General features: G+C 47.3%; 1 protein-coding gene and 1 long non-coding RNA gene across 2 annotated transcripts in view; one reads left to right on the plus strand and one right to left on the minus strand.

Moving 5' to 3' along the window:
* The window catches only part of ADSS1 (adenylosuccinate synthase 1), a 96,972-nt gene extending 88,959 nt beyond the window's left edge, over positions 1-8,013 (plus strand). Inside the window, exons 11-13 of the mRNA XM_073637510.1 lie at positions 1,687-1,784; positions 3,321-3,470; positions 7,803-8,013. Of these exons, the coding sequence (XP_073493611.1) occupies positions 1,687-1,784; positions 3,321-3,470; positions 7,803-7,855 (301 nt within the window). The 3' untranslated portion in view covers positions 7,856-8,013. The remainder of the gene's footprint in view (positions 1-1,686; positions 1,785-3,320; positions 3,471-7,802) is intronic.
* LOC141152866 (uncharacterized) lies at positions 53-15,009 on the minus strand. The gene is made up of 5 exons (XR_012247174.1): positions 14,908-15,009; positions 14,604-14,665; positions 14,258-14,426; positions 14,155-14,179; positions 53-188 (listed from the first exon to the last, which is right to left on the minus strand). It is a non-coding gene; the product is annotated as an uncharacterized lncRNA (long non-coding RNA).
* Positions 15,010-20,867: the final 5,858 nt, after the last annotated feature.

The following is a 20,867-nucleotide window of genomic DNA, read 5'->3' on the forward strand; positions in this document are numbered from 1 at the left end:
AATCCAACACACAGACCGAGACACAGTACAAAGCCAGGGCCACAGAGACCAATAGCATTACTGACGTCATTTTATTGACTTTATGGGGGTGGTATCTTGTCCACATTAGAGAAGGTGTCCTCACAACAGTCTCAAGTATTTCTCTATTGTTCATAGATATCCTGTTGCCCCTTTTGATAGTGATTTACCTATTACAAGAAAGAAAAACATTTGCACTTTTGTCACTGTCATTTCAATCAAAATTACATAAATCAATAGTACAAGCGAATGTAAGAAACTCTGTAAAATATCTGATCAGAGAAAGGTTTCTTTCTCCACTTAATAGCCACTTACCCTCCCTCCCTCGCCTCTTGAACTCAATATTAACTCAAAAATACAGCTAAAATCCTTCAAAAGAGGCAGACTGCCAGCACACTGAGAGATCACATTACAGCTGCCAATTTAAGTCTATGGAAAGACAAGGGGGAAGGAAATAGGAGGAAGAGCAAAGTAAGAGACACAGCTAGACACTGTGTTGCTTCTTTTTTTTGTAATTATTTTATCACACCAGTGCTGGATTCACATCTACAGTGCTCAGTACTGCAGTATGATATTCTCCATGCCTCTATTGGTTCTGGGCATGTGCTACTGCACATAAACAGGAAAGCAGAAATCCCTCATGTCTGTTTGTGCTTTGTATGGGTGAGAACATAGTATCTAGTCTTCACCCACTAGTTAAAAATTACAGCGGAAAATTAGTGAAAAAAAAACAGGGTGCAAGTGAGATAATGGCCAGTAACAGTGTTAAATGAGTTGTCCATGCCTGGGGTACAGTCTGCAGTTACTCTATGTGACTGCAGACTTATGAAACCTCACATCGCGAACTGTGTGCACTGTCAGGATTACATGAAAGTCATAGGCAACCTTGCGGTAACGTGGTATTCAGCTCACCCATGAACCGAGGATCTCCTCTGCACGGATGGTCTTGTAGTATAGCTGGGAACAATGAAGAGAAAAGGAAGGTACATCCAGCACTGGGTCCTCATAAAAAATTCTTCTTTATTGCAAATCCATAAAAACTCCAGACCTAGAGTAATCGCATACGCGTTTCAGACGGTTACGTCCTTAGTCATTGTCAGGATTCTCCGATGTCGGAAGCGGGTGGGCGCGTGACCACAACTATGCAATTTGCATATATATAGTCACATGCTGTCTAGACATGTGCAGCCTCGCTCAATACAAGCGTATTGAGTGAGGCCGGACACGTCTAGTCTGAAAGTGGCTGGAAGTATACAAATGATATACTGTACTTGCAGTAACATGACCACCCGCTCCTGGCACCAACACCGGAGAATCCTGACAGCGCACACTGTACGAGCTGTGAAGATTCACAAGTCTGCAGTCACAAAGAGTGACTGTAGACTTATACCCCAAGCCTGGACAACCCCTTTAATCCTCATGTACAGACGCTTGGCAATTTATTCTGCACAGTTACCTGAAACGACAGGTCTACTTTAATATAAAACACATTGAAGTACCTTTTACAGGACAATTGCATCTAGAAGGATTTATTTTTGTGCTGACCTCTTTGACTTGATTCTGTGACTTGAGGACCTGAACTACTGAAAGAGACCACCCCACGTCAGAATATGGCTTAGGTGGAGATTCCTGCTTGTTCTAAACCATTTGTTGTTTTTTTCTTCTCAGCCTGGCACTTACAAAATTGGACATTTTAGACTCTCTGGATGAGATTAAAATTGGTGTAGCGTACAGACTGAATGGGAAGAGAATCCCATACTTTCCAGGTTTGTCCATTTCTAGTCTCTTGTGTATATGAGCTCACAGATTCGCTGACCAAGAGACGACTTCACCTGAATTCAGTTTGTAGAACTTTGCAGTTGTAATACAACATTAGGCCACGTTCACACGTTCAGTATTTGGTCAGTATTTTACATCAGTATTTGTAAGCCAAAACCAGGAATAGTGATAAATTCAGAAGTGGTGACGTGTTTCCATTATACTTTTCCTCTGATTGTTCCACTTCTGGTTTTGGCTTACAGATACTGATGTGAAATACTGACTAAAAACTGAACGTGTGCATGTGACCTTAAAGGGAATCTATCAGTAGGATGAACCCTCCTAAGCCGTCTATATGAGCATGTAGGTCATAGGAAGCTGAATAAAATGATACCTTGATATCTGCGATCCGATGTCTTATTACAGAGAAATCCACATTTTCCTTAATATGTAAATGAGACGCTAAGCTAAGATCTATGGGCAGGTTATAGATCTCCCCAAGAATCTGCCTCCAGAGCTTGATTTAAATGAAAGCGAGTGTTATCATGTAGATCAGGAGAGCAGACTGTCAGTCATTACATGTCTCACACTGGTAATGACCTCTTTTATTTCTAATAAGCTCTGGAGGCAGATTTTCGGGGAGATCTATGTCCAGCCCATAGATCTTAACAGCTCATTTACATACTAATAAAAATGTGGATTTATTTGGAATAAAGTATCGGATTGCAGATATCAAGGTATCATTTTATTCAACTTTCTATGACCTGTGTGCCCATATAGACGGCCTAGGAGGGTTGATCCTACTGACAGATGCCCTTTAAGGTATAACTAAGCTTCTAAACATTTTTTGATATTTTTAAGCCCCTTTAAAAGTCCTTTTGATCTGTGGAGGTCAAAGTCCTGAGACCCAAACCACAGGTCAGAAGCTTTCATCCAATGCCTGATGTGGCTCTATATAATGCACTTCAGTTTCTAAGGTGTCATGGATGTGTCCCATGTTCCAAGCAAGAGTGGTCAATGAAGAACTATTTTTTTTGGAAGCACTGTGAACAGTAATTTGGGTGGGTGGCTTTTCTTACCTACTAGTCTATTAGATGCCCTTGTTACGTACTGTAGTATGCTTATGTCAGAACTTGAAAGGACGGTGCACGACCCTGAAAATTAAAGGACATCGAAGGGAATCCCTGTGCCATGCACCACCCTCTCTGCTCTAGGAGGACCACCCAATAAAAGTTTTTCACAATGTTGAGCTCTTTCCTAGGGACTAATCCCCTATCTGTTTTCAGGGCTTTAACCTAAAAAAAAGTTTTCTAAATGTGGCACATAATGATAAATGAGGGTCCTGTAGTTGACACTCCAACAGTCCTAAGTATAGAGAGAGATATCTAAATGTGCACAGATCCTTTCCTTAGAATTCATGTATGAAAGATGGGAAACCGACCTTTTTATCAATGTGGATGATGCCACGACAGCAGCACAGGACTAAGAAACATAAATGAACTGTGAATGCAATGATTATATGCCCCTATTCTGTCCCGTCATAGCAAATCAAGAAATATTACAGAAGGTAGAAGTGGAATATGAAGTCATGCCAGGATGGAAGTGTGACACCACAGGCACCAGGAAATGGGAAGACCTTCCTGCCAAGGCGCAGAGCTATATCAGATTTGTGGAGAACCACATTGGAGTGCCTGGTAGGTGTCATATACTGAGTACATGGATCCAAGTCACATTTTTCAGTTCAAGCAGATAATATAAATGATTTAAGCCACCCCATTCCCCAACACATTAGATTAATGTTGACCAAAACCGTCGATATCGAGGGTCTAATGCAGTGTTCCCCAACTCCAGTCCTCAATGCCCACCAACAGGTCATGTTTTCAGGATTTCCTTAGTATTACACAGGTGATGGAATTATTGCCTGTGCAGGTGACGGAATTATCACCTGTGCAATACTAAGGAAATCCTGAAAACATGACCTGTTGGTGGGCCTTGAGGACTGGAGTTGGGGAACACTGGTCTAATGTATATGAGAGCCCAGGACAATTTCAGACTGCTGATCATATTATTTTAGAGATAAGACATGTCTGGCAGAGGCTTTCTCATAGAGAACACAGGAGCAATCCACAAAGCGAGTGCTCCTGTGAACGGGAGAAACGGCCGAGGAGGCTGCCGGCGGCACGATCGGCCGAGGAGGCTGCCGGCGGAACGGTCGGCCGAGGAGGCTGCCGGCGAAACGGTCGGACGAGGAGGCTGCCGGCGGAACGGACGGCCGAGGAGCCTGTCGGTGGAACGGTCGACCGAAGCATTGTTCATGCATAATATTGGTAGAGACTGAAAAATGTTGAAGGCTGCGTGCCCACGAAGCATTTTCCAAGCGTTTATGCTGCGGAATTTACACAGCGTAAACGCTTGGGAAACGCTTGGTAATCCGTCCCCCATGGTCCCCAATGACAAGCCGCAGTGTCAATGCCCATGCTGCAGATTTTTCCGCAGCATTTATGCTGCGCTCAAAAATCCACAGCATGTCCATTAATTTTGCGGACACGTAGCGTAATCACCGCCATTGACTTGCATTGGACCGCGTGACTTCCGCATCACTACATCTGCACAAGCAGTTATCACACGGTTCAATGTGCGGATGGTACCCAGGTCTGGAGGAGAGGAGACTCTCCTCCAGAGTCGGGTACCATAGAAACTGTAAAAAAAATAATTTAAAATAAAAAATAAAGATTATACTCCCCTTCCGATGTCCTCCCGGTGTTTTCTCCCCTTTGTCTGGTCTGCTGTATGGGTCGCGGTGTTGTGAAGGACCTGACATGACATCATTGAGTCATGTGACCTGTCACATGACTCAATGTCGTCACCGCAGGTCCTTCACACCACCGCGAGCAGTGCAAGAGACCGGACGCGGCGGAGAAAACACCGGGAGGACATCGGAAGGGGAGTATAATCTTTATTTTTTATTTTTTACCATTCTTATTCTTTTTTTTAAACTAACTTGGTCACACTATATAAATCCATGCCGGTTGCATGGATTTATATAGTGTGACCAAGTTGTCAAGCACTTTTCCAAGTGATGCTAAAAGCGCTTGATAACCCGCATGCAGAAATGCATGCAAAAACGCTTGACAAACGCTTTCCACCTGGCGGGAAAAACGCATGTAAAATCCGCATGCGTTTTTCCTGCCAGGGAGAAGCGGAAAAAATATGCAGCATTTCTGCATCATGGGCACATAGCCTAAAGGTTTATTTATAAAATCACAAGTAGGACCCCCCAGTGATCCCGAGAAAGGGGCTCTGCAGATTCCAATCTTGCATGAAGTGGAGGTGTGGTGTTTGGCCTTCGCTCCATTTTTTGTCTATGGGATTACTAGAGAAAGCCGAACACTGTGTACCTTCGCTCCATCTAATACAGGGCTCCAGAGCCCCGATCTCAGGTACACTGCGAGTCCCAGCAGTTGGATTCTCAGTAATTAAGAAAGTTATCCCCAATCCTATTGAATAGGGAATAATAACTTGTGATTTTAAGAACAACCCTTTAATTTACAGTATATGAAAAGAGGGTGCAAATACAACCAGATAAAAAGAATTTGATCTTTATTGAAAATGTTAAAAGTAGTAAAACATATTTTTATATGATTTACCTGAAATTTTAGTGCATTACCGTGCACATTAGTCCTTTATTGTGAGTACTATCTGGTTTAACTACTAAATATACAGTTGTGCTGAAAAGTTTACATACCCCGGCAGAATTTTTCCTTTCTTGGCCTTGTTTCAGAGAACATGAATAACAAAAAAACTTTTTCTCCACTCATGGTTATTGGTTGGGTGAAGCCATTTATTGACAAACTACTGTGTTTTCTCTTTTTAAATCTTAATGACAACCAAAAACATCCAAATGACCCTAATCAAAAGTTCACATACCCTGGTGATTTTGGCCTGATAACATGCACAGAATTTGATACAAATGGGTTTGAATGGCTACTAAAGGTAACATCCTCATCTGTTTGCTTGTAATCAGTGTGTGTGCATAAAAGCTGAGTGAGTTTCTGGGATCCAGACAGACTCTTGCATCTTTCATCCAGCCACTGACGTTTCTGGATTGCGAGTCGTGGGGAAAGCAAAAGAATTGTCAACGGATCTACGGGAAAAGGTAGTTGAACTGTATAACACAGGAAAGGGCTACAAAACAAATCCAAGGAATTGATAATGCCAGTCAGCAGCGTTCAAACTGTGATTAACAAATGGAAAATCAGGGGCTCTGTAAAAAAACAAACCACAGTCAGGTAAACCAACAAAAATTTCGCCCACAACTGCCAGGAAAATTGTTCGGGATGCCAAGAAAAACCCACAAATAACATCAGCTGAATTCAGGACTCTCTGAAAACTAGCGGTGTGGCTGTTTCAAGATGCACAATAAGGAGGCACTTGAATAAAAATGGGCTGCATGGTCGAGTCGCCAGAAGAAAGCCATTACTGCGCAAATGCCACAAAGTGTCTCGCCTACAATACACCAAACAGCAGAGACAAGCCTCAAAACTTCTGGAACAAGGTAATTTGGAGTGATTTGGAGTGATGAGACCAAAATTGAACGTTTTGGCCACAACCATGAACGTTACATTTGGAGAGAGGTCAACAATGCCTATGATGAATTGAACATCATTCCTACAGTAAAGCATGGAGGTGGATCGCTGATGTTTTGAGGATGCGTGAGCTACAAAGGCACAGGAAACCTGGTAAAAGTTGAAGGAATGATGAATGCAGCACGTTATCAGCAAATACTGGAGGCAAATTTGCACTCATCAGCCCTGAAGCTGCGCATGGGACGTTCAAACATGACAACGATCCAAAACACAAGGCCAAGCCGACCTGTCATTGGCTACAGCAGAGCAAAGTGAAGGTTCAGGAGTGGCCATCTCAGTCTCCTGACCTCAATATCATTGAGCCACTCTGGGGAGATCTCTAACGCGCAGTTCATGCTAGACAGCCCAGGAATTTACAGGAACTGGAGGCTTTTTGCCAAGAAGAATGGGCAGCTTTACCATCTGAGAAATTAAAGAACCTCATCCACAACTACCACAAAAGACTTCAAGCTGTCATTGATGTTAGAGGGGGCAATACACGGTATTAAGAAATGGGGTATGTGAACTTTTGATCAGGGTTATTTGGATGTTTTTGGCTGTCATTAAGATTTAAAAAGGGAAAACACAGTAGTTTGACAATAAATGGCTTCACCCAACCAATAACCATGAGTGGAGAAAAAGTTTTTTGTTATCATTCCTATTCTCTGAAACAAGGCCAAGAAAGGAAAAATTCTGCCAGGGTATCTAAACATTGGAGCACAACTGTATATAGCATAGTTATTTTTCTGGACTCATACAAACTGCCTACATTTGTTCCTTTAAATTAAAGGTTAAATGGTCCCATATTCTGTAAATCCTACACATATCCAGTCCTAAACTTTGCTGTGATATGATATATTAGCATACACGCCACTGGAGATTTCCCATTCATGTGTCTTTAAAGCATGTTTTTTAATAATAATCACATTGAGAACATTATAATTAAACAGGGATGAGGGGTGCAACATGGTAAATTTGCACTTTACTTATTTTTAAAATGTGACCCTGTCCTCCTCAAACCTTTCATTTTATTGCCAAGAGGACCGGCCACCGTTCTCATTGACATCGGTGGCCGAACATGTGCAGTACTTACAAGCTCCTTCATAATGAGCTTGTAGGCACTGCGCAAAAATACCTCACACAGCAGCATTGAGAGCTCATAGTATGGGCCAATGGCGTGACAATACTGCTGGTCTGAAATGTCAATCAATCAGGAGCACACCCAGCAATTTGGAAGTGATGAAGCTGGAGAGCGATGTGGATGACAGTAGTGGTGGTAAGACAGCTCACTCTGTATTATGAAGATGTGTCACATATATAATACATAGTTACCCGCTCTCTGTGGACTTAATTCTTCCAATCATATTTGTAATCACTTGTCTCTTGTTTTTTCACTTACAGTCAAATGGGTCGGCGTTGGAAAATCAAGAGAGTCAATGATTCAGCTGTTCTAGAGTTCAGTACGTTGGATGCCCGATCCTCGATTACAGCCGAGTCGAGAGAGAATAGTGTGTACTACAGCGTATTGTGGACCTGGTGTGACAATGGTTTCCCACTTTGTTACAGTTTGTGACAACCTACACTTATCCAAATAAAACCGGTTTGCAATAAAGTTGTCTCGGGCTTATATTACAAAACTGTGTGAAGTTCTAGGAGTTGTCTCATCTGGACAACCACTTCTTCCGCAGGTATGGCGGCTCTAACCAACATTGATCAACTCAGGAAAGTTATACACTACCACTCATTTCCCCTGTAAGTGGACTCTGCAAAGTGTCTCCTGCTCTACGGCCGCCGTATGCCCTAATGGTTGTAGTCTGATAATGAGGCATCAGGTATCTATTAGATCTTATGACCTTTTACAACACACAAATAGTAATCTGCATATGTGTTCTAAGACTACAGAGCACCAAAAGTGTCAGATTCTTATCTGGAGATGCAGATACTTTTTATGGAGAAAAGTATTGTGCCCCCTCCACATTATACCACTGGGGGCTTTTCTGACCTCCCATTCTAAATCCATAGGCATTGAAAAAAGTTAATATAAAGTTGGTCGCCACTTTGCACATATAACAGCTCCTGCTCTTCTGTGAAGGTTTTTTACAAGATTCTGGAAGTGTCTGTGGGAACTTTTGCCCCTTCATTCAGAAGAACATTTGTGAGGTCAGACCCTGATGTTGGAGGAGAGGCCGGGATCACAATCTCCATTCTAGTTCATCCCAAAGGTGTTGGATGGGGTTGAGGTCGGTGCACTGTGCAGCCAGTCATGTTCTTCCCACCAAACTCCCCCAACTATGTCTGTATGGACCTTGTGCATTGGGCACAGTCATGGGGAACAGAAAATGACCTTCCCCAAACTGTTCCCTCAAAGCTTGAAGCTAAAATTGTTCACAATGTCTTGTGAAATATTAAGATTTCCCTTCACTGGACTTAAAGGCCGAGGCCGACCCCTGGTAACAAGCCCATAGCATTATCCGCCACCAAAATGCACAGAGGGCACAATGCGGTCAGGCGGGTAAAGTTCTCCTGACATTCACCAAATCCAGAAAAGTGTAATGTGTCAATGTTGACCATGCAAACTCATACCATGAAGCTCCCAGCGGGGGCGTGGTGTTTGTGCCAATGTTAATACCAGAGGAGGTCTGGACTCTGTAGTTATGGGGTCAGCAGAGCGTTGGTAACTTTTCTGCCCTCTGCTCCTCAGCACTCGGCACCCCCGCTCTGTAACATTACGGGGTCTCCACTTTGTGGCTGAGTTGTTGAGGTTCCTTCAACCTCTCAGTAATATCACTCACAAGTGATGGGGAAGATACACAAGGAAGAAATGTCATGGATGGACTTGTTACCAATTACAGGACTGCGCTGGTATTAATGAGTTCTGCACCACCGGCCATTCTGTCACATGTTTGTGAAAGCAGACGGCACCGGGGTCGAGGGGCCAGAGGTTACACACCAGGGGAAAGGGGCCGAAGGTTACACACCAGGGGAAAGGGGCCGAAGGTTACACGCCAGGGGAAAGGGGCCGAAGGTTACACGCCAAGGGAAAGGGGCCGAAGGTTACACGCCAAAGGAAAGGGGCAGAAGGTTACACGCCAAAGGAAAGGGGCCGAAGGTTACACGCCAGGGGAAAGGGGCCGAAGGTTACACGCCAAGGGAAAGGGGCCGAAGGTTACACGCCAGGGGAAAGGGGCCCGAAGGTTACACACCAGGGGAAAGGGGCCGAAGGTTACACACCAGGGGAAAGGGGCCCGAAGGTTACACACCAGGGGAAAGGGGCCGAAGGTTACACACCAGGGGAAAGGGGTCGGAGGTTACACACCAGGGGAAAGGGGCCCGAAGGTTACACACCAGGGGAAAGGGGCCCGAAGGTTACACACCAGGGGAAAGGGGCCGGAGGTTACACACCAGGGGAAAGGGGCCGGAGGTTACACACCAGAGGAAAGGGGCCGGAGGTTACACACCAGGGGAAAGGGGCCCGAAGGTTACACACCAGGGGAAAGGGGCCGAAGGTTACACACCAAGGGAAAGGGGCCCGAAAGTTACACACCAGGGGAAAGGGGCCCGAAAGTTACACACCAGGGGAAAGGGGCAGGAGGTTACACACCAGGGCCAATGGGGCTGGATGTTATACACCAGGTGAGAAGGGGCTGGATGTGATACAAGGGGGCGAGGCACCGGATGTGATACAAGGGGGCGAGGCACCGGATGTGATACACGGGGGGCGAGGTGCCGGATGTTATACACGGGGGGCGAGGCGCCGGATGTTATACACTGGGGGCAAGGGGCCGGATGTTATACACGGGGGGCGAGGTGCCGGATGTTATACACTGGGGGCGAGGTGCCGGATGTTATACACTGGGGGCGAAGTGCTGGATGTTATACACTGGGGGGCGATGGGCCGGATGTTATACACTGGGGGCGAAGTGCCGGATGTTATACACTGGGGGCGAAGTGCCGGATGTTATACACTGGGGGCGAAGTGCCGGATGTTATACACTGGGGGTGAAGTGCCGGATGTTATACACGGTGGGCGAGGTGTCGGATGTTATACACTGGGGTGAGGAGCCAGATGTTATACACTGGGGACGAGGTACTGGATGTTATACACTGGGGGCGAGGGGCCGGATGTTGTACACTGGGGGCGAAGTGCCGGATGTTATACACTGGGGGCGAAGTGCCGGATGTTATACACTGGGGGTGAAGTGCCGGATGTTATACACGGTGGGCGAGGTGTCGGATGTTATACACTGGGGGCGAGGTGCCGGATGTTATACACTGGGGGCGAAGTGCCGGATGTTATACACTGGGGGTGAAGTGCCGGATGTTATACACGGTGGGCGAGGTGTCGGATGTTATACACTGGGGTGAGGAGCCAGATGTTATACACTGGGGACGAGGTGCCAGATGTTATACACTGGGGGCGAGGTGCCGGATGTTATACACTGGGGGCGAAGTGCCGGATGTTATACACTGGGGGCGAAGTGCCGGATGTTATACACTGGGGGCGAAGTGCCGGATGTTATACACTGGGGGTGAAGTGCCGGATGTTATACACGGTGGGCGAGGTGTCGGATGTTATACACTGGGGTGAGGAACCAGATGTTATACACTGGGGACGAGGTACTGGATGTTATACACTGGGGGCGAGGGGCCGGATGTTGTACACTGGGGGCGAAGTGCCGGATGTTATACACTGGGGGCGAAGTGCCGGATGTTATACACTGGGGGCGAGGTGCCGGATGTTATACACTGGGGGCGAGGTGCCGGATGTTATACACTGGGGGCGAGGTGCCGGATGTTATACACTGGGGGCGAAGTGCCGGATGTTATACACTGGGGGCGAAGTGCCGGATGTTATACACTGGGGGTGAAGTGCCGGATGTTATACACGGTGGGCGAGGTGTCGGATGTTATACACTGGGGTGAGGAGCCAGATGTTATACACTGGGGACGAGGTGCCGGATGTTATACACTGGGGGCGAGGTGCCGGATGTTATACACTGGGGGCGAAGTGCCAGATGTTATACACTGGGGGCGAAGTGCCGGATGTTATACACTGGGGGCGAAGTGCCGGATGTTATACACTGGGGGTGAAGTGCCGGATGTTATACACGGTGGGCGAGGTGTCGGATGTTATACACTGGGGTGAGGAGCCAGATGTTATACACTGGGGACGAGGTACTGGATGTTATACACTGGGGGCGAGGGGCCGGATGTTGTACACTGGGGGCGAAGTGCCGGATGTTATACACTGGGGGCGAAGTGCCGGATGTTATACACTGGGGGTGAAGTGCCGGATGTTATACACGGTGGGCGAGGTGTCGGATGTTATACACTGGGGCGAGGTGCCGGATGTTATACACTGGGGGCGAGGTGCCGGATGTTATACACTGGGGGCGAGGTGCCGGATGTTATACACTGGGGGCGAAGTGCCGGATGTTATACACTGGGGGCGAAGTGCCGGATGTTATACACTGGGGGTGAAGTGCCGGATGTTATACACGGTGGGCGAGGTATCGGATGTTATACACTGGGGTGAGGAGCCAGATGTTATACACTGGGGACGAGGTGCCGGATGTTATACACTGGGGGCGAGGTGCCGGATGTTATACACTGGGGGCGAAGTGCCGGATGTTATACACTGGGGGCGAAGTGCCGGATGTTATACACTGGGGGCGAAGTGCCGGATGTTATACACTGGGGGTGAAGTGCCGGATGTTATACACGGTGGGCGAGGTGTCGGATGTTATACACTGGGGTGAGGAGCCAGATGTTATACACTGGGGACGAGGTACTGGATGTTATACACTGGGGGCGAGGGGCCGGATGTTGTACACTGGGGGCGAAGTGCCGGATGTTATACACTGGGGGCGAAGTGCCGGATGTTATACACTGGGGGTGAAGTGCCGGATGTTATACACGGTGGGCGAGGTGTCGGATGTTATACACTGGGGTGAGGAGCCAGATGTTATACACTGGGGACGAGGTACTGGATGTTATACACTGGGGGCGAGGGGCCGGATGTTGTACACTGGGGCGAGGGGCTGGATGTTGTACACTGGAAGCGAGGGGCCAGATGTTATACACTGGAGGCGAGGGGCTAGATGTTATACACTGGGGGCGAGGTGCCGGATGTTATACACTGGAGGCAAGGGTCCAGATGTTATACACTGGGGGCGAGGTGCCGGATGTTATACACTGGAGGCAAGGGGCCAGATGTTATACACTGGGGGTGAGGTGCCAGATGTTATACACTGGGGGTGAAGTGCCGGATGTTATACACGGTGGGCGAGGTGTCGGATGTTATACACTGGGGTGAGGAGCCAGATGTTATACACTGGGGACGAGGTACTGGATGTTATACACTGGGGGCGAGGGGCCGGATGTTGTACACTGGGGGCGAAGTGCCGGATGTTATACACTGGGGGCGAAGTGCCGGATGTTATACACTGGGGGTGAAGTGCCGGATGTTATACACGGTGGGCGAGGTGTCGGATGTTATACACTGGGGCGAGGTGCCGGATGTTATACACTGGGGGCGAGGTGCCGGATGTTATACACTGGGGGCGAGGTGCCGGATGTTATACACTGGGGGCGAAGTGCCGGATGTTATACACTGGGGGCGAAGTGCCGGATGTTATACACTGGGGGTGAAGTGCCGGATGTTATACACGGTGGGCGAGGTATCGGATGTTATACACTGGGGTGAGGAGCCAGATGTTATACACTGGGGACGAGGTGCCGGATGTTATACACTGGGGGCGAGGTGCCGGATGTTATACACTGGGGGCGAAGTGCCGGATGTTATACACTGGGGGCGAAGTGCCGGATGTTATACACTGGGGGCGAAGTGCCGGATGTTATACACTGGGGGTGAAGTGCCGGATGTTATACACGGTGGGCGAGGTGTCGGATGTTATACACTGGGGTGAGGAGCCAGATGTTATACACTGGGGACGAGGTACTGGATGTTATACACTGGGGGCGAGGGGCCGGATGTTGTACACTGGGGGCGAAGTGCCGGATGTTATACACTGGGGGCGAAGTGCCGGATGTTATACACTGGGGGTGAAGTGCCGGATGTTATACACGGTGGGCGAGGTGTCGGATGTTATACACTGGGGTGAGGAGCCAGATGTTATACACTGGGGACGAGGTACTGGATGTTATACACTGGGGGCGAGGTGCCGGATGTTGTACACTGGGGCGAGGGGCTGGATGTTGTACACTGGAAGCGAGGGGCCAGATGTTATACACTGGAGGCGAGGGGCTAGATGTTATACACTGGGGGCGAGGTGCCGGATGTTATACACTGGAGGCAAGGGGCCAGATGTTATACACTGGGGGCGAGGTGCCGGATGTTATACACTGGAGGCAAGGGGCCAGATGTTATACACTGGGGGTGAGGTGCCGGATGTTATACACTGGGGGCGAGGTGACGGATGCTATACACTGGGGGCGAGGTGACGGATGTTATACACTGGGGGTGAGGTGCCGGATGTTATACACGGGGGAGGGGCGAGGTGCCGGATGTTATACACGGGGGAGGGGGCGAGGTGCCGGATGTTATACACGACATTGAATGAAAAACCTGAATTCAACTGGCCATAAAGTGTATTTATCTCAAGGTGCAGTTGTGTGAAAACATTACATAACACAGAGATTTTAGATCCACTAGTTCCCATTGGGGAGATCATCCAGATTTCCTAGATTCCTATCAAGTACACACAAGATGACAGAGGTCTGTAAAACTTACCAGACTCTTGTCACTTCCAACAGCCCTATAAAAGTGAAAAAAGGATTATAACTCTGCACTGCACCAAATTACTAAAAGATCCATACCAAAAACTATAACTCACCTGGTTATCCATATTATATGCCTCATCGTAAGCCGTTCTCCAGCGATAAATCTCAGGTTTACCGTACACATCCAACCGAATATCAGACTTTTTGGTGCAATTGTCTTCTGCAAACCTGACCAAGGTCTTTTGTGGAGAACAACTGAAACGTACAGTCCTGCCTGCAAAACTTTACACATGTGCAACACACAGATGGGAAACAAAGAAAAGCAAAAAAATAGAGATATTTCTATATCATCATTCTCTATTTATAATCGATAGCTTTATTATTTATTAGTGGGACTAGAGGACATCAACACAGAATTTATTTTAGCGTTTGGCATTGCTGAATAGAGAGGTGTCTCACCATTGCTCTGTCTTGTGATTTGTGTTGTGCAATCTGCTCCTTTCTATATCCATAGCTGACATCTAAAATACAGCATGAAAAACAACAGAAAACAATATATTTCCTCTGATAACTAATATATAGATATTTTTAAATGTTTTTTTAAAGACCATTTCCACCTGTAAACATTTTTTAAGGTGGAATTGTCCTTTACTTTTTTTTTCACTTGTTTCTTATTGAGACTTAGGAGCAAAGAAGAAATGCAAAGGTCATAGAGCAGATCTGAAAAAGGTTATAAATACATGTCTAAGAGCCGATATCTTACCTGTAAGCACGGGCTGCTGGAAATATTAAGGGCACGCTATGCTCTGTCCGTAGAGCTTGTTGTCCTCGTTACCAGGTAACAGCCATAAAGGCCACCGGGGCTGCAGGAATCGGCGTCTGCAGTTTAGAATTTGCAGCTTGAAATCAACACTGTAACATTAGCAACAATACGATACAATTTAGAATTGATCTCTTTTTATGCACCTATTCTTTTTTTTGCGGATTATCATTGCGGAAAAATCCGCAGCACGTCCATTAATTTTGCGGAATCGCGGCGTTTTAGCCGCCATTGACTTGCATTGGACCGCATGACATCCGCATGACTACACGTACACATGCGGATATTAAGCGATTCAATGTGCGGATGATACCCGGGTCTGGAGAAGAGGAGACTCTCCTCCAGACCCGGATACCATAGTACCTGTAGTTAAAAAAGAATTAAAATAAAAAATAAATATATACTCACCTTCTGATGGCCCCCGATCTGCTCCCGGCGGCGCTGCTGGCTCTTCAGCTGCTCGCGGTGGTAAAAGGACCTTCCATGATGTCATTTAGTTATGTGACAGGTCACGCGACCGCTGACGTTGGCGGTCGCGTGACCTGTCACATGACTACAGTGGTGGCCAAAAGTATTTACACCCCTGCAATTCTGTCAGATAATACTCAGTTTCTTCCTGAAAATGATTGCAATCACAAATTCTTTGGTATTATTATCTTCATTTAATTTGTCTTCAATGAAAAAAACACAAAAAGAATTGTCCTAAAGCCAAATTGGATATAATTCCACACCAAACCTAAAAAAGGGGGTGGACAAAAGTATTGGCACTGTTTGAAAAATCATGTGATGCTTCTCTAATTCGTGTAATTAACAGCACCTGTAACTTACCTGTGGCACCTAACAGGTGTTGGCAATAACTAAATCACACTGGCAGCCAGTTAACATGGATTAAAGTTGACTCAACCTCTGTCCTGTGTCCTTGTGTGTACCACATTGAGCATGGAGAAAAGAAAGAAGACCAAAGAACTGTCTGAGGACTTGAGAAACCAAATTGTGAGGAAGCATGAGCAATCTCAAGGCTACAAGTCCATCTCCAAAGACCTGAATGTTCCTGTGTCTTCCGTGCGCAGTATCATCAAGAAGTTTAAAGCCCATGGCACTGTGGCTAACCTCCCTAGATGTGGACGGAAAAGAAAAATTGACGAGAGATTTCAACGCAAGATTGTGCGGATGGTGGATAAAGAACCTTGCCTAACATCCAAACAAGTTCAAGCTGCCCTGCAGTCCGAGGGTACAACAGTGTCAACCCGTACTATCCATCGGCGTCTGAATGAAAAGGGACTGTATGGTAGGATACCCAGGAAGACCCCACTTCTTACCCCGAGACATAAAAAAGCCAGGCTGGAGTTTGCCAAAACTTACCTGAGAAAGCCTAAAACGTTTTGGAAGAATGTTCTCTGGTCAGATGAGACAAAAGTAGAGCTTTTTGGCAAAAAGTATCAACATAGAGTGTACAGGAAAAAAAAGAGGCATTCAAAGAAAAGAACACGGTCCCTACAGTCAAACATGGCGGAGGTTCCCTGATGTTTTGGGGTTGCTTTGCTGCCTCTGGTTCTGGACTGCTTGACCGTGTGCATGGCATTATGAAGTCTGAAGACTACCAACAAATTTTGCAGCATAATGTAGGGCCCAGTGTGAGAAAGCTGGGTCTCCCTCAGAGGTCATGGGTCTTCCAGCAGGACAATGAACCAAAACACACTTCCAAAAGCACTATAAAATGGTTTGAGAGAAAGCACTGGAGACTTCTAAGGTGGCCAGCAATGAGTCCAGACCTGAATCCCATAGAACACCTGTGGAGAGATCTCAAAATGGCAGTTTGGAGAAGGCACCCTTCAAATATCAGGGACCTGGAGCAGTTTGCCAAAGAAGAATGGTCTACAATTCCAGCAGAGCATTGTAAGAAACTCATTGATGGTTACCGGAAGCGGTTGTTCGCAGTTATTTTGGCTAAAGGTTGTGCAACCAAGTATTAGGCTGAGGGTGCCAATACTTTTGTCTGGCCCATTTTTGGAGTTTTGTGTGAAATGATCAATGATTTGATTTTTGCTTCATTCTCTTTTGTGTTTTTTCCTTGCAAGCAAATTAAATGAAGATAATAATACCAAAGAATGTGATTGCAATCATTTTCAGGAAGAAACTGAGTATTATCTGACAGAATTGCAGGGGTGCCAATACTTTGGGCCACCACTGTAAATGACGTCATGGAAGGTCCTTTTACACCACCGTGAGCCGCCGAAGACACCGGAGAAGGAGACAGGGGGCCATCGGAAGGTGAGTATAATGTTTTTTTTTTATTTTTCATCATTTTTATTCTTTTTTTTACTATTGATGCTGCATTTGCAGCATCGTAACTTGGTCACACTATATAAATCCATGCCGGTTGCAGAACAGGTAGCAGAGGTCCTGGAGACCGCAGGCAGGTAGCAGAGGTCCTGGAGACCGCAGGCAGGTAGCAGAGGTCCTGGAGACCGCAGGCAGGTAGCAGAGGTCCTGGAGACCGCAGGCAGGTAGCAGAGGTCCTGGAGACCGCAGACAAGTAGCAGAAGTCCTGGAGACCGCAGACAAGTAGCAGAGCTGCAGTGGAGACCGCAGACAGGTAGCAGGGGTCCTGGAGACCGCAGGCGGTCAGGAGACCAGGCACAGGTAGCAGAGGTTCTGGAGACCGCAGACAAGTAGCAGAGGTCCTGGAGACCACAAACAAGTAGCAGAGGTCCTGGAAACCGCAGGTGTAAGGAGGCTGGGAACAGGTGGCAGAGGTCCTGGAGACCACAGGTACACAGGACTCTGGAGCACTTGGTAAACCTTATATAGGCCCAGGTAGATGATCACATGGGATCACGCTGGGCTATCTGCAAAGACAACGTACAGCACAACAGAGTTCAGCGGACCGGGGAGAGGGGAACAAAGCCTGGATCTGGATCAGGTGCGTAACCTCTGCCAATACAAAATACATTCGACAGCAACATTGTGAAATTTAAAACATAACTTTTAATACGGTATAATAAAATAAAATAGGATATCAAATATGCCACTCATAATAACAAGGAGCGAGTCACCGGGCCAATCTTATAATTACCAGAGTTATAGCTCAGAGACCGCCCCTGTATATATAAAATTGGTTTATTGATCAACCCTGCAGTATGGAGATCAAAAACCTTTTTGGATAGATTCTATAACAGAGGGACAGTAGGTAGACAGGGATCAATGCAACAACTCTGTATCAAACAGACACCCTCTGAAATATAGATTTTTTCTAGGTAAATTTAGCCAAATTGATCATCAAACATGTACTCATAGATCACACATTTGCCTAGTAACCAAGAGTTCATGAGGATAAAAGTGACATTGTAACACGGGTACTTTAGATGCAGCGACACAGAAACACAGAGCAACCAATACAGGGTTAATAAACAGGGGAAGTTTATAATAACAGGGTCAATCTCTACACAGGGAGTAACAGGGAAAAATATGGGGGAAAACAAGGGAATTAGCAGGTAAAAGTCTTTAACTGACAGTTCACAGTTTAACTAGATATAGCAGAGTCAAACCGGTTGTAAACGACAATTTTTTACACTTAGCTGACTCTTTTCCTCCACAAGGTAGTTGCCAGCTGATGCCGGTGTTGATTTCTTCAGGCTTCCCCGCCCAAACAATGCTCCGTCTCCTGGCGGCAGCGGGCGGTCTCCGGTTTTACCCGCTGAGCCCCTAGTCCATAACACGGCACCTCATGTGCTCGGCTCCACACACTCCTCCGGTCCACTGCACTCGGCTCTTGCTCCCAGTACTGGAGCCAGGAGCCTCCTGAGCGGGACTCTGCTCTCGCTTTCCCGCTCAAAAGTCCTCGTCTCTCCCTCTCTCTAGGCACGCCACCAGTTTTTCGGTCACCTGACCACCCAGCTCTCACTCTGGACACGCCCCCAGCTTCCCAGTCACCTGACTCCTGTGCTGGAAGTCTGTCTTCCCCCTGCAACCAGAGGTACGGCCCTGGCAGTTCCGGATCCCTTGTTCTGAAAGTACTTACACCCCGGTCTTCCCTCTTACACCCCCGCTCTCCTTTAACTCGCCATTCCACGGGCGAGAGTTCCTTCACCAAACAATTACATTCTTGGACTTCCTGGACGATACAGTACCATATGAATTGATCTTGTTCATAACGGTGAGGAGGCACTCCTGCTGTTGTTTGTTCTGACCGGCGTAACTCAGTTTGACAGATGGGGGGTGCAGGGTCACTCAGATTCCCAATCTCTGTCTGCCCGGTGGCTTCAACCGAGGTTGTTCCCTCGCCGCCTGCACTGGGGACTGCAGGTAATCGAGTGCTGGGGCTCGGAGGTAGAACCAACAATTCTTCTTCGTCCACATCGTAGCTTGGGGCAACTGTGACAGGACCCTCTCTAGAAGCAGGTGATTCTCCTCCATCCTCGTCATCTTTAGACTGACAGGGTCGCAGCATACTACGATGAACCACTCTGGTAGGGGCTCCTTCAGCCCCCTCGGGTTGAACTTCATACACAGGTCCTTCAGCGCCAATCCTACGCTTCACTCGGTGCGGGGTCCGTTCCCACCGCCTACTCAATTTGCCCCGGGGCAACCTGTCCCGAACCAAACACCCGCTCCCCGGGCCTCAGAGCTGTTCCTTGAAGAGGCAATGTCTCATGATGTTTGAGCTCCTGAAACTTTTGTTGTACCAACCGTCGGAGGGTCTGCAGTCGATGCCGATGTTCCCGGACCGAGGAAGACATCCCCGTCTGTGGGTAGTCCTCCTCGGGGTCCAGCTCTAACTCGGTAATCTCTCGCCCCTTTCGCCCGAACAGCAAGGTATAAGGAGTGAACCCCATCGTACTATTCACTTGGTTGTTGTAGACCCACACCAGCTCGACCACAAACTCAGGCCATCGTAAATTCCGATCTTCCTCCAATGTGCGGAGCATTTGGATCAGTGTCCGATTAAAGCGTCTCCAGGCCCCATTTCCTTGAGGATGGTAAGGAGTAGTACGTGACTTCTCAATCTTCTTCTCAACTTCTCAACCCTGGCACACCAGCCTAACTAAAGAACTGCGACGGGCCTCCAGGGTTGCTGAGCGTAGATGGAAAAGGTCCCACTCCAATGATCACTTCATCACATTCAAACAGTCCCTCACTACCTTCAAGTCCACACTCAATGCAGCAAAACAAACATACTTCACATCTCTCATATCCTCCCTGTCTCACAACCCCAAACAACTATTCAACACCTTCAATTCTCTCCTCCGTCCCCCAGTGCCTCCTCCCTCTCCTCTTATTTCAGCCGAAGACTTTGCCTCATTCTTCAAGAAGAAGATTGACACCATCAGACAAAGCTTTTGCCTAAAGCCCCCACAGTCCCTCCCCACACCTACTCAACCCTCCTCCTCCAAAACTACATTCTCCACCTTTTCTGAAGATCAACTTTCCTACTTACTCTCCAAATCACACCTCACCACCTGTAAACTTGACCCAATCCCGTCCCACCTCATCCCAAACCTTACCATCATCTTCATCCCAGCTCTAGCCCACCTCTTCAACCTGTCACTAACAACTGGTGTCTTCTCCTCATGCTTCAAACATGCCTCAATCACACCTGTCCTCAAAAAGCCCTCCCTTGACCCATCCTCCGTGTCTAGCTATCGCCCCATATCACTTCTCCTCTATGCCTCAAAACTACTGGAACAACACGTCCATTCTGAGCTGTCCTCCCCGTCTCCTCCTGCTCCCCCTTTGACCGCCTACAATCTGGTTTCCGACCGCACCATTCTACTGAAACTGCACTGACTAAAGTCACCAACGACCTACTAACCGCCAAATCTAAGCGACACTACTCTGTCCTCCTCCTCCTAGACCTGTCATCTGCCTTTGACACAGTGGACCATTCCCTCTTACTACAGACT

The sequence above is a fragment of the Phyllobates terribilis genome, unplaced genomic scaffold (genome assembly GCF_046119375.1).
Source record: "Phyllobates terribilis strain yellow unplaced genomic scaffold, ASM4611937v1 Scaffold_7__3_contigs__length_470593459, whole genome shotgun sequence".
NCBI lineage: Eukaryota > Metazoa > Chordata > Amphibia > Anura > Dendrobatidae > Phyllobates > Phyllobates terribilis.